The 26,143-nt window shown below is 56.2% G+C and overlaps 2 protein-coding genes across 6 annotated transcripts in view; one reads left to right on the plus strand and one right to left on the minus strand.

Annotated features, from left to right (window-relative positions):
- Nucleotides 1-23,977, plus strand: part of LOC112651178 (cadherin-23) — a 77,228-nt gene extending 53,251 nt beyond the window's left edge. The window contains exons 12-36 of one of the 4 annotated variants that reach the window (XM_035715258.2): nt 1,264-1,389; nt 2,120-2,323; nt 3,936-4,394; nt 7,849-7,965; nt 9,142-9,366; nt 9,947-10,116; nt 10,317-10,454; nt 11,360-11,479; nt 12,985-13,162; nt 13,318-13,529; nt 15,632-15,823; nt 15,957-16,070; nt 16,637-16,766; nt 16,874-17,125; nt 17,204-17,365; nt 18,874-19,130; nt 19,441-19,538; nt 19,956-20,076; nt 20,160-20,239; nt 20,377-20,417; nt 20,583-20,643; nt 21,127-21,256; nt 21,460-21,582; nt 22,000-22,104; nt 22,997-23,977. In XM_035715258.2, coding sequence (XP_035571151.2) covers nt 1,264-1,389; nt 2,120-2,323; nt 3,936-4,394; nt 7,849-7,965; nt 9,142-9,366; nt 9,947-10,116; nt 10,317-10,454; nt 11,360-11,479; nt 12,985-13,162; nt 13,318-13,529; nt 15,632-15,823; nt 15,957-16,070; nt 16,637-16,766; nt 16,874-17,125; nt 17,204-17,365; nt 18,874-19,130; nt 19,441-19,538; nt 19,956-20,076; nt 20,160-20,239; nt 20,377-20,417; nt 20,583-20,643; nt 21,127-21,256; nt 21,460-21,582; nt 22,000-22,104; nt 22,997-23,323 — 4,142 coding nt within the window. In that variant the 3' untranslated portion in view covers nt 23,324-23,977. The other 3 variants (XM_049109033.1, XM_035715253.2, XM_035715254.2) reach the window with 3 other exon arrangements.
- Nucleotides 23,978-24,286: 309 nt separating this feature from the next.
- LOC112651180 (prosaposin) overlaps nt 24,287-26,143 on the minus strand; it is a 33,119-nt gene continuing 31,262 nt past the window's right edge. For both annotated transcript variants that reach the window (XM_025434135.3, XM_025434133.3), the window contains exon 14: nt 24,287-25,445. In XM_025434135.3, coding sequence (XP_025289920.1) covers nt 25,410-25,445 — 36 coding nt within the window. In that variant the 3' untranslated portion in view covers nt 24,287-25,409. The remainder of the gene's footprint in view (nt 25,446-26,143) is intronic.

The raw sequence follows: 26,143 nt of genomic DNA on the forward strand, positions 1-26,143 counted from the left end.
CCCGGCTGAAGCCTGGCTGGGGAAGCGGCCTCGCCACATGGCTGAACACAGACCCGGCAGGTGCAGAGGGTGTGGACGGGAGGAAGGGGCACAGCTCTGAGGGGCTGGTGGGCCCCAGGTTGCCACACCTCTTGGGGACCAACCAAAGAGGCCATAGATCTGCTTGGAAAAGAAAGCTGTGATCATTAGTCCCCAAAGTGGTCTGAAAGCAGCCCCATTACCACCCCCCCCAAGAGGGACAATTAAGGCATGAAGACTACCCAGGAAGGGGGTAAGCTCACCCCGCCCCACTCCCTCACCCCTGGAATACAAGGCATCCTAGGGGCTTCTGGAAGCTCAGGGAGCATGTATAATCAGAGGAGGGGGGCCACGGCGCCCCACGTAGGCCAGCCTAGCCCTTACCCTGCACAAGTACACTGGCCAGCCTCCCCCTATACAGAGGAACAGAATCTCCTTTTTCCTGTGCCCCTGAGGAGGCTCCCTCACCCCTCCTCCAGCCTCCCAGCCCCAGAAGCTTGGATTCTAACTCAGAAAGAGATGAGCTAAGATGCTCCTTGTCTCTCTGGCTGGATATCCGCCCCCGTCTCTCAATCCTGCCTGTGTGCATGCTCACACATGGATATGCCAGTACGTGCCCATGTCAAGGCATAGGTGTGGGTTGGCTCATGCACACAGACACACATAGGTACATGGGTAGGGGCCTACACAGTGTGCTCCGGGTGCAAATGTGCCCACTTGCAGAGTCAGACAGGTGCACAACCATGGGATCCCCGGCCTGCTGGCGCTCGCGTATGTGTGCACTCATGACCGAGGACATGGGAGTCCTGCACGCACGTGGGTGTCACGTATTCCTAGCCAGGTACAGCCAGACGCCTGTAAAGAGCGTCTTGAGCACACACGTGCAGACCGATGGGGCCAGATGTGTATAGCTTAGACAGGGCCCACACACTCAGGGAGCCCCCGACCCTCCCATGGAGTGACCCTCAAAGGCTGCTGGGAAGGCAGGCGCGCCCCAGGCGGGCCAGAGGGGCTTGCTCACGGCTCTTGTGTTTTCTCCCCAGCAGGGCTTTGAGGCTGCTCCCCAGGCATCTGCGTCAGTCTGCCAAGGCTGCCGCAGCCCGGCCCAGGGCCTCCCCACCCCGTCCACCTCACCTCCCTCCCTCTCATCCATCGTCAGCCATGGCTCACCGGGGCAGGGGTGGGGGAGGGGGAGGGCGGGGGCCAGGTCGGCCCCGCAGTGACCCCTCTCCACCCCCGGCCCAGGGACCCCCCTCACGGTGCTCAACGGGCCCATCCTGGCCCTGGACGCAGACCTGGACGTCTATGCCGTGGTGACCTACAAGCTGCTGGGCTCCCAGAGTGGCCTCTTTGACATCAACAACAGCACCGGTGAGGCCTCCGTGCCACCCCCATACTCCCAGCCTGGCTCCAGTCTTCCTGCTAGGGTGGGAATGACCCACTGCTCAACCTAGGGCCTCGCTTCTCAGCACTAGATCCAGGCTCTCCGTGGGGACCTCATTCCTCCCAACCCCCATTTTGCAGCTGGACTAGGCCCCCTAGGGCCAGGCAGGAGGACCCAGCAGGAAGCTTGGAGCCAACATAAGGGACCCACTGGTGTATAAGCTCTCAGGCAAACCCCCTCCCTCCATCTGCCCATGCCCTGGGCAGAGGCTCAGGCCCCTAATCAACCGGAAGCAGCCGAAGGTCTATCTTCAGACCACATCTAAAGTTCCCCAGAGACCATGTCCCATCATTCTGGTCCTGGACAGGAGACCAACTGGGTGACAGGTGACAATAGGGAGGGATATGCTGGCACCTGTCTCAACAGAGCAGGTCAGTGCTCCTTCGTGGGCCCCTCATCGTAGGCAAGACTCTGGAACACTGCAGAGGGTACCTGGGGGGAGGACAGTCACAGGGAACTGGCCGTAGGGCCCTCCACAAACATTGCTTGTTGAGCCTCTGGGGAAGAAAGTCACTGTGTTGTCTTCTCTGCTCCTCTTTCATCTCCTCCCCCTACCCTGCCCCTGTCTCTCTATCCCCTCCTGACTGGCTCTTGCCCTGTCTCCCCACTCTACCCCTTTTCCTTTGTGTCTCCCTGGTTGGTGGTACCGGGTGCCAGGCGTGGTGACAGTGAAGTCAGGTGTCACCATTGACCGGGAGGCCTTCTCACCCCCGGTCCTGGAGCTGCTGCTGCTGGCTGAGGACATTGGACTGCTCAATGGCACAGCTGGCCTGCTGGTCACCATCCTGGATGACAATGACAACTGGCCCACCTTTAGCCCGTCCACCCTCACTGTCCACCTGCTAGAGAACTGCCCACCAGGTAAGCAGGGCACAGGCCCCAAGCCCCAGGCAGGAGCTACTTGGTGGTCCACAGGGATTGGAGCCTCACAGGCTGGAGACAGAATTTACCCAGTAGAGAGAAAGAAGGGCAGTAGGGTGGGTGGAGAGAGCACTGGAGAGGAAGTCAGAAAAACCAGACCGCCCTCACTTATTTGTCTGTAAAATGAGATTATTAAGATATGTTCCATCCATGTTCCTAGATGGAAAGACTGTTTTAAAGTCAAAATAGGATTAATATGATTCCCATTAAAATCAGATATGATTTGGAGGGTATATTTGATTATGAAGGTCATCTGGAAGAGTTAGAACATTTTGAGATAGAAGTATAAATAAGGCAGATTTGCCTTTCCAGATATTAGAACATATTACAAAATTGCAGTATTTAAAACCACACAATATGAATACGAGACTCTGGGACAAAGTAACCCAGAATCATATAAGGATAAATTAAAGAAAGTAATACTATGTGATGAAGAAAACAATGAAAGGTACCTGGCTGGCTCCGTCGGTGGAGTGGGCGACCCTAGTTCTCAGGGTTGTGAGTTCGAGCCCCACATTAGGTGTGGAGATCACTTAAAAATAAAATCTTAAAAAAAAAAAAGGAAAGGAAACAATGAAATCAGTTGTGAAAACTACTTATGCAAAATATTAATATTTAGTATATAATCTCACCAAATATCAGACACCAAAATGAAACCCAAAGAGATCCTAGAGAAAATACAAAAGAGTAGAAAACTTTACAAGTAAAAGAAGAAACTTTGGTGAACATTTTTCTGAGTTCTGATCAAGAAGTTCTAAGCAAATGAGAAGAAAACTATCATAATAACAACCAATATTAAAATGCAAACAAACAGAAAAAGATAAGTCTCCAGTTATCATAATTCTATAATTTGCATACGTTCACAGATAAGGGGACAAATGTCAAAAGCAGACTATTTGCCAAAGATATTACTAATTGCTAACAATTTGCAAAAGATATTACTAATCATTAAATTATTAAAGATTTTTCAATCTCTTAAATAATCCCAGAATGGGGCACCTGGGTGGTTCAGCGGTTGAGCGTCTGCCTTTAGCTCAGGGCATGATCCTGGGGTCCTGGGATCGTGTCCCACATTGGGCTCCCCACAAGGAGCCTGCTTCTCCCTCTGCCTGTGTCTCTGCCTCTCTCTCTGTATCTCTCATGAATAAATACATAAAATCTCTAAAAAATAAAAATAATCCCAGAATGTGAAATAAAGTTACCCACAAAGTTGCAAACATGCAAATTGTGTAAAGGATACCCACTGGCAAGACCCAGCCCTTAGGAACCTCCAACAAATGTATCCTGGTTTAAGTTTTTTTTTTTTTTTTTTTTTTTTAATTTATGATAGTCACAGAGAGAGAGAGAGAGAGAGAGATGTAGAGACACAGGCAGAGGGAGAAGCAGGCTCCCTGCACCGGGAGCCCGATGTGGGATTCGATCCCGGGTCTCCAGGATCACGCCCTGGGCCAAAGGCAGGCGCCAAACCGCTGCGCCACCCAGGGATCCCCAGTTTAAGGTTTTTGCAAGAGGCCACTTTGCTCAGCCACTTCCCATCCCCCCCCCCCAATAGGATTCTCAGTCCTGCAGGTCACAGCCACGGACAGGGACAGTGGCCTCAATGGGGAGCTGATCTACCGAATAGAAGCTGGGGCTCAGGACCGCTTCCTCATCCACCCAATCACTGGGGTCATCCGTGTCGCCAATGCCACCATCGACAGGGAGGAGCAGGAATCCTACAGGCTGACAGTGGTGGCCACGGACAGGGGCACTGTCCCTCTCTCCGGTACGGCCATCATCACCGTCCTTATTGACGACGTCAATGACTCCCGCCCGGAGTTCCTCAAACCCATCCAGACGGTGAGCGTGCTTGAGTCGGCTGAGCCGGGCACCATCATTGCCAACATCACCGCCATTGACCGCGACCTCAACCCAAGGCTCGAGTACCACATCATCGGCATCGTGGCCAAGGACGACACTGACCGCCTGGTGCCCGACCAGGAGGATGCCTTTGCCGTGAATATCAACACAGGTACAAGGGCCTGCTCCCCTGCCACCCCACTCCTGACTCCCTGCCCCAGCCTCTGTGCCCTCTGCTTTCTTCTTGATCCTCTTCTTTCTGTTCCTCCCTTCCTCAGCTGTTCCTCCTCCTACTCTCTTCCCCCACCCCCAACACCACACTGTTCCCTCTCTTCCTTCTCTCCCCTGGCTCCTTCCCTCTCTCCTCACTCCTCCTCCTTCTCCTTGGACCAGCTCCACCTCTCCTTTCAGGTTCCCTCACTCTACCAGTGTTCCCATGAGAACGCCCCCCTCACCATACTCTTGCCAGTACTAAATATTATAAAGCTTTCATGTTTGTAATTGTGTAAGGAAAATGAGACCTTGTTTTAATATGTATCTCTTTAATAACCGGGTAGTTGAACACTTTCTTCAAACATATGCTAGTCATTTAAGTCATTTGTAAATTTTATATATACCCTCGATGATTTTCTTACACTATCACAAAACAAACAACTGTGGCCTTTCGTTTTTTATCTTAATTTTGATGGCTTTACCATTTTCCCGGGAGTTTCATGTTTTTGCTACTCCAGGGTGTTAGGAAGGGGCCATGGGACCCCTATAGGTATACTTATTAAAAGGCCCAGGAGAGTGACAGAAAAACTAATGTGGCTATGACAAAATTCTAAAAATCATTGTTACTCAGAGAAACATATAGTAAAACAGCAATGAGATATTAATTTTCTATATGTAATTAAGATACTGGACAGTATTGAGTATTGGTGACAATGTGAGGACATCAGAACACTCATACACTACTGTAGAAGTTTAGACTGCTTCCCCCATCTTGACAGCTATATTGCTATATTGCATAAAGTACACTCATACCTCATGATTCAACAGTTCTGCTCCTAGGTATATGACCCAAGGATATTCTCAGGTCAGTAACGGGACTGTATGCCATGCTACCTGTCATGGTGGGAGTTGGAGGCCACCTGGGCATCCATCCCTGGGAAATTGGAGAGCAAAACATGGTGGGTATATACACCATGAATACTATACAGCAGCCAGAAGCAGTAGATTAGATTCACAGAGAAATGTGGGTAAACCTTAAAAATAAGGACTTACTGAAAGAGTAAGAAGTAGAATGGGAGATATGAATAGATATAGATATAGATATCACAATCCCATTTGTGTAAAGGTAAAATACACAAAAAAAATAATACATGATTTTCAGGAACACTTTCAAGTGAAAAATATGCTTCAGTCCATTATAGTGATTGACCATCAGAGAAGGACAAACATTATATGGTCTCGTTCATTCGGGGAATATAAAAAATAGTGAAAGGGATTAAAGGGGAAAGGAGAGAAAATGAATGGGAAATATCAGAGAGGGAGACAGAACATGAGAGACTCCTAACTCTGAGAAATGAACAAGGGGTAGTGGAAGAGGAGGTGGGGGGGGTGTGACTGGGTGACGGGCACTGAGGGGGGCACTTGACGGGATAAGCACCGGGTGATATGCTATATGTTGGCAAATCGAACCCCAATAAACAAATATACTAAAAAAATGTAATATAGTGATTGGCAAAGGGGATAAGAGGGGAGAGGAGTATGGGAATAAAAGAGAATAGATGCATACATAAAACAAGAGTGGTACCAATGAAAAATAAATAAATAAATAAATAAATAAATAAATAAATAAATAAATAGTGGTACCAATGATCACAGGGTGCAGTAAACCAAAGAGTATGATTCACTCAATATGCATCTGAGGCCCAAAGGAAAAAAGAAGACAGGAAAACCATGAGCACTTGAACAATCTCAATAGGTTAGCCAGGCCCCAGGTGAGCAAGGTTGCCCGCCGCAGTGGCTGGTCAGGACCATGGAAAGCTGCCCTGTGCCCTGCCCGACTTTATGCTCTACTGATGCCTCTACCGCTTTTCTCTTCTCTGTTCTCCCTCCGACTGACTCTCTTCTATTTTTCTTTCCAGTGTCTTCTCTGCCCCCTCTTCCTCATGCTTTCCCTCCCTCCCTTGCTTACCTTTCCTCCCCTTTCCTCTTGCCAGAGCCTCAGCCCCTTGAGTGCTTCTATCCAACGGGGTTCCCACTTGCTCCCCTGGCTTCCTACCCGCCTTCCCTTCCACTCCCTTCCCTCTCAAACCTCCTGCCCCTGTCTGCTCTGAATCCTACCGTCCCCCATGCCCTGCTCTGTTCCATCCCCTCTACACCCTGAACTAACTGATGTTAACCCTCTTCTCTCTTCCTCATGGCTGGCAGGCCTGCAGGTTTGAGCTCTGTTTCTCTGTCACTTGCCACCTCATCTCTGCTTCACCCCATTGTCTTCCTCCATACCACACCCCTACCACCCTTCCTGTCCCGTGGGGCCCAGGCCAAGGCCGTGGCCCAGCCTTTGCAGACTGAATGCAGCCACCCTCTCCCCATCCTCGCTCCCCAACCTCGGGGACGGGGAGCGAGAGTAGGAAGAGGAGGAGGAGGAGGAGGCAGCGGCCCAGGGTAAGTGACCGCCCCATGGCTGGGGACCCGAGGAAGACAGAAGCCCATCAGGGGATCTGCCAAGGGGGAAGGGAATCCCAGATATCACACTGCTTGAGAGGGAGCTGGAGACAGAAAGTTTCACCTAGGATCAGGCCACCAGGCCCTCCAACAGAGCCAGCCCTGAGATTGGTCCAAGTGGGTCTCTCCAGTTCAAGCCCAAGCCTCTGGAGGGTTCCTCTGTGATTCAGGGGCAGGCAGGGGCTGGGGGGGTGGTGGTCAGGAGAAAAGGAAACAGCTCCTTGCTAGTACTAACACAGGTCAGTACTCCTTTCCCACTATCAGGCCCTGTCAAGCCTCACTTAATCAAGACAAAGAGATAGGCCTGACTACCCAGTCCACCCCACCACTGTCCCCTCCAGGGAACACCCTCAGGGATTACTAGCTGCCTTGACCTTTTATACTTGGTCTCCCTAGAATACAAGCATTGTTTAAATTGTGGTAAAACGCACATAACATAAAATCTATCATGTTAACCATATTTAAGTGTACAGTTCAGAAGTGTCAGTATACTCACATTGTTGTAAAATATGAGCATTTTTGAAACAAGCAATTACGTGGCACTATGTGTCAAGCACCATTCTAAACCCTTTGCAAATGTAAGCTCATTTTACAGTTATGATCCTCAAAATAGCCCCATGCAGTAAGTATTGTAATTATCCTCATTTTATAAGTGAGGAAACAGGTGCAGAGATGTTAAATAACTCTCCCAAGTTCACCTGGCTAGTGAGCAGTGAGTGAGGGGCAGAGTGGGGTGCCCCCAGCTTGCAGATGCCTGTGGTCTCATCCCAGCCAAAGATGTCACCGGCAAGCCCCAGTTCTACTGGGGATCATTGCCCTTGGTGTGGTTTGGGAAAGCTAGCCAGGAGCGCCCCCTGGGAGGCCCAGACGTTATGGGGTTCCCCTCAGACTGAACCTAGTCTGGTCTACAGGGTCCGTAATGGTGAAGTCCCCACTGAACAGGGAGCTGGTTGCCACCTATGAGGTCACTCTCTCAGTGATTGACAATGCCAGCGACCTCCCAGAGCGCTCTGTCAGCGTGCCAAATGGTAAGATTCCCCCCAGGCATCTCCCTTGGGTAACTCAGAGCCCATCAAGGCAGAGGCAGCAGGCTGGGGACATGCACAGTGGGGGATACAGAAGCCCAGAACTGTGTGTGATCTTGAGCCCAAAAGCTCAGAGTGGGAAGAAGGCTTGATAGAGGCTGGATGGGGATTGAGAAACTGACAGGCCAGCCGAGACTTAGGCCAGGCTCCCCTCGTCAGAGCCAGTGCAGAGGGTGTGGCTGGCATGTGTGACAGGGATCTCAGATCCAGGAGCAAACCATGGGGTCAGCCCAGAGGAAGGAAAGCACCAGGAAACGTGAGTGTCTGTGGAGGCTAGGACACCACTTTGGAAGGTGCAGACAGCAGAGCAGACACGGGCACAGGTCATTGCCCTGCCTGCAGCCTGGGGCATGACAGGTTACGGGCTGCTGAAGGAGTGGATTTTGTGTAGGCAGAGCAAGAACAGGAGGGGGACATAGTGATGGGGTGGCCTCAAGTCACCTCTGCTTTGAGGCACAGACAGCTGCTGGGATGGGGAAATAGGCCTGGCAGATAGTGGCTGCTTATCTTTACAGACCAGAGGCCCAAGTTTTCAGGAAGGAAGGGCAGACCTGGTCATTGCCTGCATGTCCCCCACTGAGAGGACAAGGACCCAGGCGGGTTACATGGAAGGGACAACTCAGACAGGAAGTAGAAGGCTGAATAGTGGAAAGGGTCTTAGACCCTTAAACCACCACAGTCCCACCTCATTGGACAGGCTGGAAAACTGAGACATAATGAGGGCCAGGGGCTCCACCAAGGTCACTCAGCCCGTTGGTAGAACCCAAACCCCTTCCGCTATGGAAGAGTGAGCAACTAGACCAGAGGGAAGGGTCACATGCCACCGCATGAGGGTTGGGTTGAGCTTCAGAGAGTCCAGACATAGTGAGGGCCAGGGGCTCCACCAAGGTCACTCAGCCCGTTGGTAGAACCCAAACCCCTTCCGCTATGGAAGAGTGAGCGACTAGACCAGAGGGAAGGGTCACATGCCACCGCATGAGGGTTGGGTTGAGCTTCAGAGAGTCCCAGGAGGTCAGTGAAAGGCCACCACCCTCTTCAGGCTTGACTGACACTTAGGGAGGCCAGGCCTTGCCATATTGGTGTCCCTCATGTCACCCTCACCCACTGCCTCCACCCTAGCCAAGCTGACGGTCAACATCCTAGATGTCAATGACAATACGCCCCAGTTCAAGCCCTTTGGAATCACCTACTATACAGAGCGGATCCTGGAGGGGGCCACCCCTGGCACCACGCTCATTGCTGTGGCAGCCGTGGACCCAGACAAGGGCCTCAATGGGCTGATCACCTACACGCTGCTGGACCTCATGCCCCCAGGCTATGTCCAGCTGGAAGACGCCTCAGCAGGTGGGTGGTAAACTCCAGAAGAGGGTTGGGGAACACGTGTCTGTGCCTGTTCAGCCTCTCCATGGCCCACTTGTCACCCTCCAGTTGGGGTCCCACCATAGCCCCTCAGTGGGCTGGCCAGATCCAGTATGGCCAGCATTCCCATCACCCCCAGATGCCCAAACTCCAGGAAAGGAGAGAACCTCGTCCCGGGTGGGGTGGAAGCCTCCTCTGAGGTCTGCTGGACACCTGGGATACTCCGCCAGCATCTCTACCAGCCAGAGCAGGCTTCTACTATGAGTATCACTTAGGGAGTGAGAAGGCCAAGAGCAAAATCTCTCAGAGGAGGTCCTGGACTAGTTGGTTCTCATCCCTTTGACTTGTGAAAAGCTTTCTCACCCCTGCCGGTAAGGAGCACGGCTGGCTACCAGTTGCTGTGAGGCCTCTGGCCTGCCTGCCACCAGACAGTGCTGCTGGGCCATGGTCCTTCTCCAGGGGACCACACCTGCCCCTCAGAGTTCCAGATTCCTCTCTTTGTGCTTTGGAGAGCTTCCACGAGTGAGGAGTGGCCAGACTGGCAGTGGGTGCCTCTGTGTCTTAGGGAAAGTCATTGCCAACCGGACAGTGGACTATGAGGAAGTGCACTGGCTCAACTTTACCGTGAGGGCCTCGGACAACGGGTCTCCACCCCGGGCAGCTGAGATCCCTGTCTACCTGGAGATCATGGACGTCAACGACAACAACCCCATCTTTGACCAGCCTTCCTACCAGGTGGGCAGCCGTGCCCACGCCTTGGGGCCGTTGGGCATCTTCCAGCCCTCCCCTGCCAGCTTCTGAGCCCCGGGGGCATGACCTCCCCGTGAGCAGCTTGGTGCTCTGGGCTGTCTACCAGATGAGTGGTTAGGGGAGGAGCAGAGCCTCCAGGATGGACCCGAGCCCCACCCCTCTCTCCCTGCCCGCTGGGCTCCCAGGAAGCCGTCTTCGAGGATGTGCCTGTAGGCACCGTCATCCTGACTGTCACTGCCTCAGATGCCGACTCAGGCAACTTTGCCCTGATCGAGTACAGCCTCGGGGATGGAGAGGGCAAATTTGCCATCAACCCCACCACGGTAAGCAGGCAAGCGGGCAGGGAGAAGGGCCCAGGGTCAGAGGCTGAGAAGCCACAAGTATTATAGTCATCCCACTTTCTGGGACCTGCCACCGAGACCTCTGTGGTCTCAGAGGGTTTTGTTTTTTTTTTAACCAAGTCAGCAAGCCTGGCAAGAGTCCCAGACATCCTGTAAGACTGTGGCCTTTCCGTCCCTGTGGCCAAAGTCTTTTGGAACAAGCCTCTGTTTGACACAAAAATTCTGAGATGTGTCCCCACCGGACTAGAAAACTTGATTCGAGTCCATGTGACTGCTTTTCAAAACTGTCAAAAGAGAGGTGTGGGAAGCTCTGCAGAAAGTGGGCACAGTGTTTGAGCTCCTACTGCATACATGGCCCTATACTCAGCTGGTGGGGAAGGAAGACAGCCCCATGGGTGCATCCCCCATGCTGCCATGGGTGTCAGACTTGTGGGAGAGTAGAAACTCAAGACAAAGGGTGGGTGATGATTTCCAGTGAATGTAAATTGGTTCAGAGCTGGTGTGTCAGCACAGGGTGAGACCACTGTGGCCTGGGGGTGGTTGGTCAGGCAGGGCCTTCCCCGGGGGCTAGGCCGGAACTGGACTGTCCCTCTGCCTCTCACTGCCCACATCCCCCTGCACTCTGTCCTGTCAGCAGGGCTCTCTCCTTCCTGCTTGGTATGAACAGTCAGGCGGTGAGCTCCGGCCTGGGCGGTCCATCCCACCTCCAGGTGGATGGGAGTAGTGGGGGCAAGCAGGCAAGCAGAACCGCTAGTCTCCGACCTCCATGGGGGTAGGGGCTGTTTCTCTCAGTGCCGCAGCTCCAGAGCCCAGAACGCTGTCTGGCGTATAGTATATGCTCAATAAATATTGGTTTGAAAGAACTGGTTCCACCCTCCCCCTACCAGGGTGACATCTATGTGCTGTCCTCTCTGGACCGGGAGAAGAAAGACCACTATATTCTGACTGCGTTGGCCAAAGACAACCCTGGGGATATAGCCAGCAACCGTCGAGAAAATTCAGTGCAGGTAAGGGCCACCAGCCCGGCCCAGGGACCCCCTAAGGACTGGAATTGCAGAGGCAGCAAGCAACGCTTTTACTTTAGAGAACGCAGAGCCCCCCGGTCGCCTCCAAGACATGGTGGCAGGAGTAGACAGCAGGAGCTTAGCTGGGTGACTCCAAGTGGCAGTGGCTTAGGGAGATGGGGACTCTCTAAGAGACATCTGTTGTGCCAAACCCCTGCTGAGGCAGTTAAACAGACCCGAGTGTAACCCAAGGGGCTCCACGTGTCCCACTGTCCATTGTGTCCCAGTGAAAGCAGCACAGCCCAGCAACGAAACGTAAGCGTAACGCAGTTATCCTTATAACTTTGTTCCTTGAGGATCATTCGTGGGGGATCCGGTGCCCAGACCCCTTCCCATTCCAGCCCCAGCATCAGCACGGTCACCCTGAGGCCAGCGTACCACCTTCTGAGCTCTCTCCCCACTCCTGTCCAAGCCCCCAGGCTTGAGGCTCTGTCTCCCCGTCTTCCTCCCCCTGTTCCTGCCGCCCCTCCCCACAGCAGCCCAACCATCCAAGGGGAACTCTCCTGAAGCGTGGGGGCTGTCGGGAAGCCGGGTGGGCAGAGACCGTCTTGTCAGCAGGTAGCAGCAAGGGGCCAGGAGCACTTGCACACCTGAATCCCGGCCCTGTCACACTGGCTACGCTGTGTCGCATTGCTGTGCCGGGAAAGGCACAGTATCTGGAGTCCGAAGACTAAGGGTGCGCAAGCTGAGCACACTGCGTTCGGCTTGGACGCTCTCTGAGCCTCAGGTGTCCACTCTGCAGGGAGGGGGGCGAGGGGGAAGCAATGATGACGCCCCCTGCCCGAGGCAGTGGTGGGTCAGGGGGATGGACACTCGGAAGGCGCTTTGTGCACGGGACAGGGTTCTCAGAGTCGCCGCTGCGAAGGGCTCTGACGAGGGCGCCGTCAGGCAGGGCCTCAGGAGCGGGGAGAGAAAGGGCCTCCTGGCCTGGTTGGGCCCATAGGCCCCACCCTGGGCTGTGGGGTCCGCAGAGGGAGCCAGGTCCCAAGCCAGACACAAATCCCAATCGACAGGGAGCTTTGGGGATGAAAGAATCACAGTCCAGCATTACGCTTCGGAGATTAGAGTCGGATGTTGAGGGCCGCTGTGGGAAGGAGCCAAGGACAGAGCGGGAGGTGGCGGGGAGGGGTCCGTGCTTCAGGACCCAGGCACACATTACCAGGTGACTGCAGGACCAGCTGCGGAGCGTTTCCCTGGGCCAGGCGCTGCGCATCCCCACCATCCCAGGGGAGCCTTTCCAGCCCCTGAGCCATGGGACACTACTGTCCCCCCAACGTACAGCTAAGGAAACTGAGACTCTAGGGGTCGGATAAATGGAGGCTGGACTCCAGTTGTGGGCACTGTGTACCCTGGGTTACTCCTGTGTGGCTGGGTGGCCTGAAGCAGCCGCCTCCCCCCCAGCATGCTTCTGACCTTTGACCTCAACCTACCCCCCCTCCCCGCCCCAGGTGGTTATCCAGGTGCTGGACGTCAATGACTGCCGGCCACAGTTCTCCAAGCCCCAGTTCAGCACAAGCGTGTATGAGAATGAGCCGGCAGGCACGTCAGTCATCACCATGATGGCCACCGACCAGGATGCGGGCTCCAATGGGGAGCTGGCCTACTCACTCGAGGGGCCCGGCGTGGGTGAGTAGTCTGCACCCCACCCATGATGCCTTGGGGGCGAGGGGAGTAGGCTGTCATGGGTGCAGCCCCAGGCCGGCAGGAGGGGGAGGACGAGGAGGGGTGGGAGGGACGTCTCAGCCAGAGCCAGGACGGCTGTGCTGTCTGCCCCCTGCCAGAGGCCTTCCACGTGGACATGGACTCAGGTCTGGTGACCACCAAGCGGCCACTGCAGTCCTACGAGAGGTTCAACCTGACTGTGGTGGCCACGGATGGCGGTCAGCCCCCGCTCTGGGGCACCACCATGCTCCTGGTAGAGGTCATCGACGTCAACGACAACCGCCCCGTCTTCGTGCGCCCGCCCAATGGCACCGTCCTCCACATCAGAGAGGTACTGCTGTCCCCCGGCCCTCCCGCCTCCCTCCCGGTGCCCAGCCCGCCACATCCCCCCGCAGTCATGCCTGGAACAGTGCAAGGGTCCCGCTGTGACAGTGGGGAAACTGAGGCCAGGGAGGGAGGCAGACTTGCTCGGTGTCACACAGGGGTCAGTGCCAGAGAGTGGGTAGGAATAGGAGCTGTGTCGGCACAAGGTCCTGGTCCTGTCACTACCAGCCAATGACCTTGAGAAAGTGACTTCTCTAAGTGGTTTTTCAGCCACAAAATGGAACTAAGAATAATAAATACCCTATCTCTCGTTCCTAGACGTCTGCTCCCACAGGCAGCCTCCCCGGACACCCACTTCCCCTGTATTCGTGTCTCAAAATACACACACATGTTCCTTCCGTCTGTCTGTTGTTCCTGCTGATACGAGGCCTAGGAATTGGGGAGGGACGTCAAAATAAGAAACAAGGGGAAGTGGCTGAGGTTCTAGAACTCCCCAGTCCTTCTTTCATCCCTTGCTCTCAATGGCCTTGTAAAGGCCGGGTGTACTCTTATCCCCCAGCCTGCCCTGCCTTCCTCTCAGCACCAGGCCTGACCAGCTCCTTGGGGGTACACTTGGGGTATCTCCCACGTGTTCCCCAAACTTCAGCGGGCCTCCACCTCTCAGAATGTCAGCGTCGGGTCCTTGTCACTCTGTCTCTGTTTCTTTGAGGCCCCACAAGGGGCTGAGCACCTGAGTGGGGCTGAGCACCAGGAAACGCTGTGCTCTTAGCTCGTGAGTTGCTTTTCCCGGTGCCCACGGCCGTGATGGGTGGTCCTCTTTGCGCTGCCCACCAGGGAGCTCAGAGTAGCCAGCCCCAGCTCCGTGACCCTGCAGGGACTGAGTGCACAGACCTCGCCCCCCTACCCCTGTTTCCATTTTCCTGCCAACCACTTATTTTCCTTTACCCCGATTTTTTTTTAACTTCTCCGCTCTTGTGATAATTTACACATTCTTGTAGGTTGTCTCCAGTCTTCTTTGTAGAATGAGGCAAGATATAAATTTAAAATAATTGAGTTCTTTCCACAACAAAGGTCCCATTTGCTATGTGTTTCCCTTCAAGACACCATATTTTGAAAGATTCCTGTCTCCCAAACAGCCAGCATTTGCTAAGTAATGCTCTTTGTCATCCCACTTTCTATTAATTAGATGTAAGTGCCATTTGGAGTTTCTGATTGTCATGATCAGTGAGATCAACAGTAAAACCATGCTGAGCTGATAATTTTTCAAGTAAAAGCCTAGAAAGTTGCTCTTTTCCTTGTGCCCTGTGCAGCCTTGTTATGGGTTCCTGTAGGATGTCCATCAGATTTTTTTAAATTTTATTTATTTATTCATGAGAGACACAGAGAGGCAGAGACGTAGGCAGAGGGAGAAGCAGGCTCCATGCAGGGAGCCCGATGTGGGACTCGATCCCAGGACCCCGGGATCACACTCTGAGCCCAAGGCAGATGCTCAATCCCTGAGCCACCCAGGTGTCCCTCCATCAGATTTTTTGATATCTTTGACTTAACTCAGGGGAATCAGGAAACTGAGGTCCAGAGCTGTGAGGCGGCATGTCTAAGTCACCCAGTAAATCGGTAACAGACTAGACCCCGGGTGTTGCCTCTGTCCACCATGTCATCCTTGCCCACCTGTCCCTCGTTTTCAGGTACCCCATTGGGCAGATGCTGTTGTCTGGGGATACCTAGGGCCCCCGTGATTAGGGTAGCCGAGAGCAAGACAGACCCAGGAACAGAGAGCCAGCTGTGGCCTCAGCTTTTGGATTCCCCTCCTGCCTTCCAGAGGGATCCGAGGGATGGGGAAGCCCCTGGAAGGGCAGTAACCCTGAGAGAGCTTGAAGCACGGAGGGCAGAGACCAGGCCGAGCCGTTTCTGGGCAGGGAGTGGGGATGGCCAAAGGGATGTTCTAGTAGATGCTCAAGACTCTAGGCAAGTCCAGCTAAGCAGGCAGACGTTTCCTAAGGATGCTGGAAGGTGGTGGCAAGGACTTTCCACTCAGTGAGGAGAAAGAGCAAGAGCTGCATCGGGGCCTGGGAGCTGGGGTTCCCTCAGATGCCCCCCCCACCCCCGCAGGAGATCCCACTGCGCTCCAATGTCTACGAGGTCTATGCCACAGACAAGGACGAGGGCCTCAACGGGGCCGTGCGCTACAGCTTCCTGAAGACGGCGGGCAACCGGGACTGGGAGTACTTCACCATCGACCCCGTCAGCGGCCTCATCCAGACGGCTCAGCGCCTGGACCGGGAGAAACAGGCCCTGTACAGCGTAAGGGGGCGGCCCCGGGGGCGGGGCTTTCCTCTGGGCACAGGGCCTCCACCTCCCACCTAGAACGCCTCCCAAGGTGGTGACCCGGGCCCCCAGGAACTGCCCCCTCTGACTGTGTTCCTCTGTCCCCCAGCTCATCCTGGTGGCCAGCGACCTGGGCCAGCCAGTACCATACGAGACCATGCAGCCTCTGCAAGTGGCCCTGGAGGACATTGATGACAACGAACCCCTCTTTGTGAGGCCTCCAGTGAGCTCATCCATCCCCCCCGCACCCTCCCACCAGCCACATCCATACAGGGACGCACCTGCCTGCAGGCACACCTGCACACGCTCAGTGCACACTGTGCTACACACGGAAACTGTGCATACACCCCCTAGAACCAATACTTACTGAGCGGTGACTATTTCCAGGTTCTGCGGGGCAGTCAGAAAAGCAGAACAGGCCTGCCTCGTGGGCTGTAACCCTCCCAGCCGCACACAGGAAACCTGAAATTCAGCCCCGCTTCACTGAGCTGGGGCTGAGCCCCTCGCATAGACTCACTCTACAATTTGGTGGGGGTGTTCCCTTGTGTGCACATGGGACGTGAGGCTCCCTGGAGACTGCGTGAGTGTGGGGGTGTGTGCACGTGCACGGGCACAGGAGTGTGCCCCCTTGTTCAGACAGCCATTCGGGGGCCGGGATACGTCATAGAACAGGCCGGGCCCGCCCATGCTCCCTGGATGTTACAGTTCTGCTCACCCCACAGGGCCCAGGCAGTAAGGTCCCTCAGCACCCACAAAAGGCACTTAGCCTCCTGTGACCCCCCCCCGCAGAAAGGCAGCCCCCAGTACCAGTTGCTGACCGTGCCCGAGCACTCACCACATGGCACCCTCGTGGGCAACGTGACAGGCGCCGTGGACGCAGACGAGGGCCCCAACGCCATCGTGTACTACTTCATCGCAGGTGGGCCTGCCAGGGCCAGTGCCCCACTGCCCCCAGGGCTGGAGATGACCCCGGTGCGCCCCATCCCAGCCCTGCCCTCTCACCCCGTGCCCTGGTCCCACCCGCAGCCGGCAACGAAGAGAAGAACTTCCATCTGCAGCCCGACGGGCGGCTGCTGGTGCTGCGGGACCTGGACCGGGAGCGGGAGGCCGTCTTCTCCTTCATCGTCAAGGCCTCGAGCAATCGCAGCTGGACGCCCCCGCGTGGGCCCTCCCCGGCCCTCGACCTGGTCGCTGACCTCACCCTGCAGGAGGTGCGCGTCGTGCTGGAAGACATCAACGACCAGCCCCCACGCTTCACCAAGGCCGAGTACACTGCAGGTGCTGGGGCCAGGGCCTGGGTCCGGGGTGCAGGCGGCCCCCTGTGCTGCCACTCACATCCGCCTGCCCGTTCTGCAGGAGTGGCCACCGATGCCAAGGTGGGCTCAGAGTTGATCCAGGTGCTGGCCCTGGATGCAGACATTGGCAACAACAGCCTGGTCTTCTACAGCATCCTGGCCATCCACTACTTCCGGGCCCTCGCCAATGACTCTGAGGACGTGGGCCAGGTCTTCACCATGGGTAGGAGCCTCCACCCAGGATCTTGGTCACTGCATGGACCGTGGAAGAGATGGGTCTGTGTGGGCAGGGGGTGAGGGCCTGGCCAGCCAGCCACTATGAATCCTTCTGTTCCCCCACCCACCTAACCGTCATACAGCCAGCCCCTAGTTGATCCTTTGCTCCATCTACCTTCCTAGTTTCTGACCCACCTCTCTCTACCCACCAACTTTCTTCTCTTTTCTCTCCATCTTCTCATCCATCCATTATTCATCCATCCATCCATCCATCCATCCATCCATCCATCCATCCATCCACGCATGTGTCAGTCTGCTCACCCTGTGCATCTGCCCACCCATCCACCCATCTGCCCATCTGCCCACTCATCCATCCACCTTCCCATCCTCCCTTCCACACGTCCACCTTTCTTCCCATTTGTGCACCTCCCCATCTCCCGGGCCAAGCACTGGGCTAAGCACTGGGGAGCCAGAACCCAAAGAGCACGTGTACCTGAAGGTACAATGTTGACTTGTGTGTTTGCCTGTGTGGATAGCTGAGCCTCTTAGGTCAGGTTCTAGAAGGTGCCCTGGTGAGTGTCCCAATACCTTACTTCCAGACCCAACCCCTTCCCCACTCTTCTTGCCTACGGGAGTCAGTCTAGACTCCTCCCTTGGATGGGCTTTCAAGGTTCACCAAGTCTTCCTCCTGGATCCTCTTCCCGTTTCCACAGCCCCCCACTACCTGTGCCCACCCAAGACAAATGCCTCACCACTCCTCCAGCCTTTTCTATACCACCCTCCACTGGCCTTGGCCCTTCATCTTCCCCTCCTGAAATACCATCTTGACCTTCCCCTCTGCCTTCAGATATGCTCCCCCTGACCATCCTCTGAAGCCTAATTCCCATGCCACCTCCTCCAGTCACAACCAGACCCCATCCCTATGTCCCCTGATCTACTACTGCTCTTAGTTGAGTAAATTAAGGCACAAAGAGGCTATGTAGCTTGCTAAAGGTCACATAGCTAGAAACTGGCAGATCTCAAACCCAGGTCTAGAGTCTTCTAAGAGAAGACTGTGACACCACCTCTGGTCATCTCGTTGGTATGGCCGTAGAATTCTGAAGTGTGTGTGTGAGACAGACAGAGACTGAGGGGCTCAGACGTGTTCCGTGGTCCTCCAACATGGGACAGCAGAATCCCAAACTTACCATCCTTAGGTCAGTGCAGCCCAGAGCTGTGTTTCAACTTGCAAGTTTAAGTAAAAACTTAGAAATCTCCAGAAGTACAAGTTCTGGCCGCACTGGCTGCATTCTCTCAGGATACTAAGCAGCCGGGCAGAGGCCAGCACCACTGCTCCTTCAGATGAACACTCATGCTCATTTGTCCCCTACTCCTCTGTTGTCTTTGCTCTCTCCTGGGCCTGATGCCGCGTCCCCTTGGTGTGTCCACATGCCCCTGGCCCTCGGCCCTTCCCAGGGAATTCAGGGGCACTGGGTGGCCCCTGAGCTGCACCCTGCCCGCGGGCTCTTCCTGCAGGGAGTGTGGATGGCATCCTGCGCACCTTCGACCTCTTCATGGCCTACAGCCCTGGCTACTTTGTGGTGGACATCGTGGCCCGGGACCTGGCAGGCCATAATGACACGGCCATCATTGGCATCTACATCCTGAGGGATGACCAGCGTGTCAAGATCGTCATTAATGAGATCCCCGACCGCGTGCGTGGCTTTGAGGAGGAGTTCATCCGCCTGCTGTCCAACATCACTGGTGCCATCGTCAACACTGATGATGTGCAGGTGCCCCACGGAACCGCCCTGGGTCTAGGGGCTCTGAGGGGAGGAGGGCCAGGCCACAGGGTCAGGGCACCGTGGAGAGATCAGGGGTATGAAAGGGGGTCGTCCCCTAGCACCATGACCTTGGGAAAGTCCTTCCATGACTCCGGCCCTCCGCATCCTCCCCTGTAAATGGGGCCGGTGCGGTGATGTGACTGGCATCATGCTTGGTCCTCGGCACTCAGCAGCGATAGGTCTGTTGGCAGGGCGGGCCGGGGGGCTCCCATCCCACCCCTTGCTCCTGCCACACCCCATAATGCCCCTTCTCGCCTAGTTCCATGTGGACAAGAAGGGTCGGGTGAACTTCGCACAGACAGAGCTGCTCATCCATGTGGTGAATCGCGATACCAACCGCATCCTGGACGTGGACCGGTGGGTGGGGGTCCGTGCTCAGACCATCAGTCAGTCCCCCCTCCTGCCCTGGAGTTGGGGAGGGGACCCAGCAAAGGAGGCAGCTAACACCATCAGGCCAGCTGTGGGGGGACTCTCCCCCAGCAGTGGGCAGGGCTAGTGGGGAATCGTTTGGGGGTGTCGTCACCCCCCTGCGCCTTACTCTCCCCATCTGTGAGACGGGAGCATTCCACGGATCGCGAGGAGCAAGCAGGATCCCGTGTAGGCGTGGTGAACCCCGTAAGATAGAAAGCTGTCCTCGCTGGGCGGGATCGGATCTTGCAAGGCCTGGTGGGGGTGAAGGTGGGGGTGGGGGTGGGGGGCAGCAGCCCTTCCTGAGTGGGACCAGCTCCTGAGGAACGGCTGACTGGGGAGCTGAGGCCCCTGCCCCTCGCCCAGGGTGATCCAGATGATCGACGAGAACAAGGAGCAGCTTCGGAATCTCTTCCGGAACTACAACGTCCTGGATGTGCAGCCCGCCATCTCCGTGAGGCTGCCCGACGACATGTCTGCCCTGCAGGTAGTCCTGGTGGCCCCCAGCCCCACCCCCCACCCCACCCCCGCGCGCGCTCCCGCCCACTCATGCCCGGCCCGCTCCCCCAGATGGCGATCATCGTCCTGGCCATCCTTCTCTTCCTGGCTGCCATGCTCTTCATCCTCATGAACTGGTACTACAGGACCGTGTGAGTGACCCCTACCTCCCCGCCCTGGGCCCGGCTGCCCAGCCCTGCTCCTGGGACAGTCACAGGGGCAGGCAGCGCCCTGAGGTGCCAGCCCAGTCCAGCCCCCTTCACCAGCCCCTCTCTCTGCCTCTCTCCAGACACAAGAGGAAGCTCAAAGCCATTGTGGCTGGCTCGGCAGGTGAGCAAGGGCTGTGATGGGGCTGGGGGGTGGGGGGTGGATGAGAGGGCAGAAGGGGCCCTAGGGGCCTAGAGGGCTTGCCTAGGCCTCATGAGGCTGGCTGGGGCTCCCCCGGCCCAGCAGGGTGCATCTCTCCCCTCCATGCCCCAGCACTTCTCCCTACAGGGAATCGTGGTTTTATTGACATCATGGACATGCCCAATACCAACAAGTATTCCTTCGACGGGTGAGTGGGGTCCCTGAGCCCTCAGGGTGCGCTTTGGGGAGGCCTGCCCAAAGTCTGAGTGGATTCTCTACCACCCCTCAAGCTCTGAGGGACCAGACTAGCTAAAACCTGGGGTGTGGGTGCCCCCTAGTGGGCCAGGCACCCTTCTCTACACTCGGAAACTATTGGCTGAGCTGTGATCCACACCCTAAGTGGGCCCCCAGTTCCAGGGGACACAGACTTTGGACACCAGAGGCGGAGTGAGGCCTCTGCAGCAAAGCCAATCCAGACCCACACGCTGGCCTGGTTCTTTCAGGATCCTAGTGCGGGGAGGGTGCACCCACAAGGGCCACAGGCAAGGGCCTACTTCTCATGGCCCTGAACCCCCAGGCCCGTGCCGGCCAGGGAAAAGGATGGGGGTTAGTGGTGGTGAAGCTACAAGGGCATCTCTCCACTCGGGCTGCCCCTCCTCGCTCCACTCGCCGCGCCCCTCTCCCCGCGCAGAGCCAACCCCGTGTGGCTGGATCCTTTCTGCCGGAACCTGGAGCTGGCTGCCCAGGCGGAGCATGAGGATGACCTGCCGGAGAACCTGAGTGAGATCGCAGACCTGTGGAACAGCCCCACCCGCACCCACGTGAGCTGGGGCCAGAGCTAGGGGCGGGTGACTGGGGGGAGGGGGTGCAGTCGTGAGGGACAGGACGGAGGTAAAGCAGGTCTTCACGGCTCGCCAAGGGGCTGCGCTGTTAGGGTGGGGGTTGTACCCACCGCCCCGTGTGCGTACCTGTGCATGCACGCACGCAGTCTACCTCTGCTCCAGCCAATGTTCCCTCTCCCCAGGGAACTTTTGGGCGTGAACCGGCAGCAGTCAAGCCTGATGACGACCGGTACCTGCGGGCAGCCATCCAGGAGTATGACAACATCGCCAAGCTGGGCCAGATCATTCGGGAGGGGCCCATCAAGGTGAGTCCTCCCTGCGGCTCCTGCACCCACACCCCGTCGGGGCCCTACACCCAGACCTCTGAGCTTGGACTGGCTCCAGACGATACAGGGATGGGGGAGGGTCCTGGAAAACAGCTTTCTCCGCCTCTAGGCTCAGCTAGATCTGCTCTCCACTGGGCAAGAGCGACAAGGCAGAAAGAGGGGCCCGGGCACCGGGCTGATAGGGCGCTGCTTCAGCCTGCAGTGGCCCAGAGCCCATGTGGGTCCTGGCCGGTCACGGTCACCAGGCTCTGCTCCCAGCCCTCTCTCTACCCCTGGATCGGGTGCCTGTGCATCCTAGACTATTAGCACCTTCCATCGCCTCCAACAGTTATGGGAGTGAGGGGTGTGGCAGGCAGGGGAGGGCCTTGGTGGGGGTTAACCCTTTCCCTCTCCCAGGGCTCGCTGCTCAAGGTGGTCCTGGAGGATTACCTGCGGCTCAAAAAGCTCTTTGCACAGCGGATGGTGCAAAAAGCCTCCTCCTGCCACTCCTCCATCTCTGAGGTAGCCGGGCGGGCCCGGAGCTGTGTGCTGTGCCCCAGCACTGGGGATGCTCACTCCTTCCCTGCTTCCCTCCCTCCCTGTCTCCCTCCAACCCTCCCTCTCTCTCCCCAGCCACCCTTCTCTTTCTCAGAGTCTCTGGAGATTAGCAGCCAGGGCCAAAGACAGCAATGGGTGGGGTCCAGGAAGTCAGGCAGCAGCCCCAGGCCCAGTCTACTTTCTGGGCTCTGCAGGGGGCTGAGGAGTGTGTCTCACACTTGAGGAGCCCAAAAAGGTGCCTTGAAGGAGGGATGTCCTATAGGAAACTGATCAGTCAGGGTCAAATGGGTCCACGTAGATTTGTTTGCCTGCAGTGATGTCAACACTTTAAAAAACTCAGACTTATGTTTAAAAACCCAGATTTCCAGTAAGACCAACCATTCCCAAATGGAACAGGCTAAAGCTAACAGTTCCACACAGAAGTGCCACATGCTGAGTCCCACTATATCCCATCCCCTCCAACTTCACCTGTGGACCTACCTGGCCAGACTTGATCCTGCTTGAAGACAGACTGGTAGTAACACATCCAGATACTAAAACTGCCTCATGGGATCTTTAGAGCTCATCAAATACACAAAATAGAGGATTCTCATGGGAGGCCCACCTTCTAAGAACACAACTATAGCACCCTAAGTGCCCGTGGTTCCCCTTTGTACCCAGTGTGAGAAAACACGGTCAGCTGGACGGCCTACTGCAGCATGAGCCCAGAGACCCCTGCAGTTACCTGTGTGCAGTAGGGAGGAAAAGGGGGACACAGCAGGTGCGGCTCTGGGCCAGCCAGCTGCTCAGCCCTCGGGCATGGCCTTGAGCCCACAGGTGGGTCCCAGAGCCATTGGGGGATCGTGGCCTCTTGCAGCTGATCCAGACTGAGCTGGACGAGGAGCCAGGGGAGCGCAGCCCCGGCCAGGGCAGCCTACGCTTCCGCCACAAGCCACCGACAGAGCTCAAGGGGCCCGACGGAATCCACATGGTGCACGGCAGCACGGGCACACTGCTGGCCACTGACCTTAACAGCCTGCCCGAGGATGACCAGAAGGGCCTGGGTCGCTCGCTGGAGACACTGACCACCGCTGAAGCCAGTGCCTTTGAGCGCAACGCCCGCACAGAGTCGGCCAAATCCACGCCCCTGCACAAGCTTCGTGATGTGATCCTGGAGAGCCCCCTGGAGATCACAGAGCTATGACCAGATGGGGGGCCTCGGCGGTGTGTGCAGCACCTGTCCCCCATCCCTCCCAGGGCAGGGCAGAGCAGGACCACAGTGCGGGCCCCTCCCCAGGCCGGCTCTGGGCCTACGACCTCGGGCGGGCCTGGTGGCAGCCTGCACCGGCTGCTCAGAGTCCACTTCCGCCAGATGCCCATTCAGCACCTGACCTCTACCTTCATAAAATTTGTTATTTTTTTAAGAAAAACCAGACACAAATAATAAGCATCTAAGGACAAGGTAAGGAGGGTCACTGGGGGCCCCAAGAGTCAGGACGAACTCAGCCAAGGCCGAGCCCCAAGAGGCCGAGCAGGCCCTCTTCCCCACCCCACATCGTGCCCGTCCCCCTTCACCCGCGCCCAGCACCAGGGAAGGGAGGCCCAGAGCTGGCATATCCCACCTGGCCTCAACTCCCTGACTTTGGTTCCAGTCCCAGTGCATTTCCAGCACATCGCCTGCTGGACAGTGATCCCTGCCTCCCCACGTGGACATGCTCAATGTGAGCGAACCGTTCCCTACATTCCACCGGCTTCCCAACTGTGCCCGGCTCATAAAGAGAAATGACTGGTGTTCCCCTGGGTTCTGAATGTAGAGTGTTTGTGTGTATTCCTTTTTTAAATTAAGTTATTCCCTCAACATTTCCCCCTTGATTTTGTTTAACTGGTACTCCCTGAACGTTTCTGGAATGGTCTGCATTTTAAATAAGAAAGGCAACTCACAAGAACAGCAAGTTGCTGTGCCTCTAGTAAACTACCCTCGGGGCTGGGCAAGGGGGAGAGGGCCGGGCAGGGCAGATGTGTGCCTGACCTTCAGGTGTTCCCTTGACCCACTGCGCCTTCTTTCTGTGGCCAAGAGGGCCAGAGGACACCCACAGGTCTGTGGCCCTGGAGCTATTCAGAAACCAAACTCACTGGCTGAGGTGTTACAGAACCACTCAGGCTCAGGTCTGGTTAACAGATTTTATTTATTGTTAAATCACAGGAACTTTAGTGCAAAACAAACCAAAAAGTCATTAAGTCTATTTAATAGTAACTGCATGTCTTACTGTCTCCTGGCAACTTAAAGTGAACAGAAGAGGTGGCCAAGTGAGAGAGGCAGGGCGGCAGCCAGGGCCCCTGGAGAGCACGCCTAGCACACCCTGCACCTGACAGCCAGAGGCTTAGGAGCTTGTCATCCACATTTACCTAAAGGTCAAACGAAATGGGTGTCGCAGGGGAAGGGGCCGGGACGCCCAGAGCAAAGGTGGGCTCCGGGCAGCACTACAGATGCACAAGGCAAGGCTTCAGCAGTCGGGCGGACACAAGAGCAAGCAAGAGGCAGTCACCACACCCACACCCACACACACACACACGAGCCAAGCCCACAGGACCTCCACACAGAGCTAGCAGATTACATTCAGGAAGGTTCTTCCCCTCCCACCCAAACCCACAGAACTTCGGAACAAGGCATCACCAGGAAAGACACCGCAAAGCTGAATCAGAGGTTGACCCGGGGACAGCAAACCCGAGACCCACCCAGGCCTCCTGAGCAGCCGCTTCCTGAATTTCCCCTCCAGTGAGAACTATGTGGTTTTTAAGAAGTCTAATTATTCTGAGCCTTTCTTATAAAACTGCCTTTGTTTTGCTTCTCTGTATAGCAGCCCAGGAAGAGGGGAGGTCCATGCTTAGGGGTAGGTGGAGGGCTCAGAACAAGGCCCCAGCCAAGGAGGATGGAGAGCCTTCTGTCAAGCAGCTCTGGCTCACACAAGCACCCAAGGCCCCCACCACCTCCATTGCCGCCGCCTCCAGGTAGCCACCGCGCAAGGGCAGGCTGAAAGCCCTCCAAGTGCACAGTCCTCCTCACCTGTCTAGGCAAAGGAAAGGGACAGTGAAGCAGTGGTGGCAGCTGCAGGCCAGGTGCCTCCCACACAGACAGCGATGCTACAATCGAGAGACAGGAGAGGGAGGGAGGGAGGAAGGGGAGAAGGGGGTCCTATTTTTATAACCGAGTCAAGAGATCGGTGTGTTCACTGCCCCAGACACACAAGTAGGAAAAGATGCCGCAGTTTCTCCAAGATGGAACGTCCCTCCTAGTTCCACACGTGACGTTTGCAATGCTCGACAGCCTGACGGGAGAGAGGAAGCTGGGTTTTAGCCTTTGTGTGACAAACTCCACTCCTGGCCCATCAGTGCAGCAGACATCACCCAAAAATGGGACCCATTATCCTGTCCGAGGTTGGCTGGACAGCACCCCACGCAGACCTGGGGAGCATGTGGCCACCCGAATGTCAGGGACTCCTATGGCAAGAGTCCAGAGTTGCAGCTGCAGAGCACCGAGTGCTTTAGAGGTGAGCACCCACGCAGGTAGGGTCCAGGCCCCCTCCATCTGGTTACATGCTGAGTCTTGGCACTGCGCAGAAGTCCCAAGGCAGAAGCCCTCACCCTCACCCAACAGGGTGCACAGCAGCTCAGGCCTTGAAAACAATGACCCCACAGGCCCATTTACCAGGGCAGCGGCAGGCACCTGCTCCTCCACTGACTGTGCTGTGGGCTCGGGCCTGGCACAGCAAGGAGCCGGACCAGGCCAGGGTGAGCATCACTACCCACCCTTCCCCGCAGGGGCCCAAACTGATGCAACCAGACCCATAGTCATGCCCTGCTGGCCACGAGGAACCCGCTTGAGGAAGAAAAAGTTGCATAAAAACATTAAGTAACTGGTCCACACGTCCCACCCAAGCAATATGTCGCCACCACTGGTGGCTGCCCAGTGAGGACAGCGCCACAGCACCCTGGAGCTGCTGGGCAGCCATCACCTCAGGGCCAC

This window comes from Canis lupus, chromosome 4 (assembly GCF_003254725.2).
Source record: "Canis lupus dingo isolate Sandy chromosome 4, ASM325472v2, whole genome shotgun sequence".
Classification (NCBI taxonomy): Eukaryota; Metazoa; Chordata; class Mammalia; order Carnivora; family Canidae; genus Canis; species Canis lupus.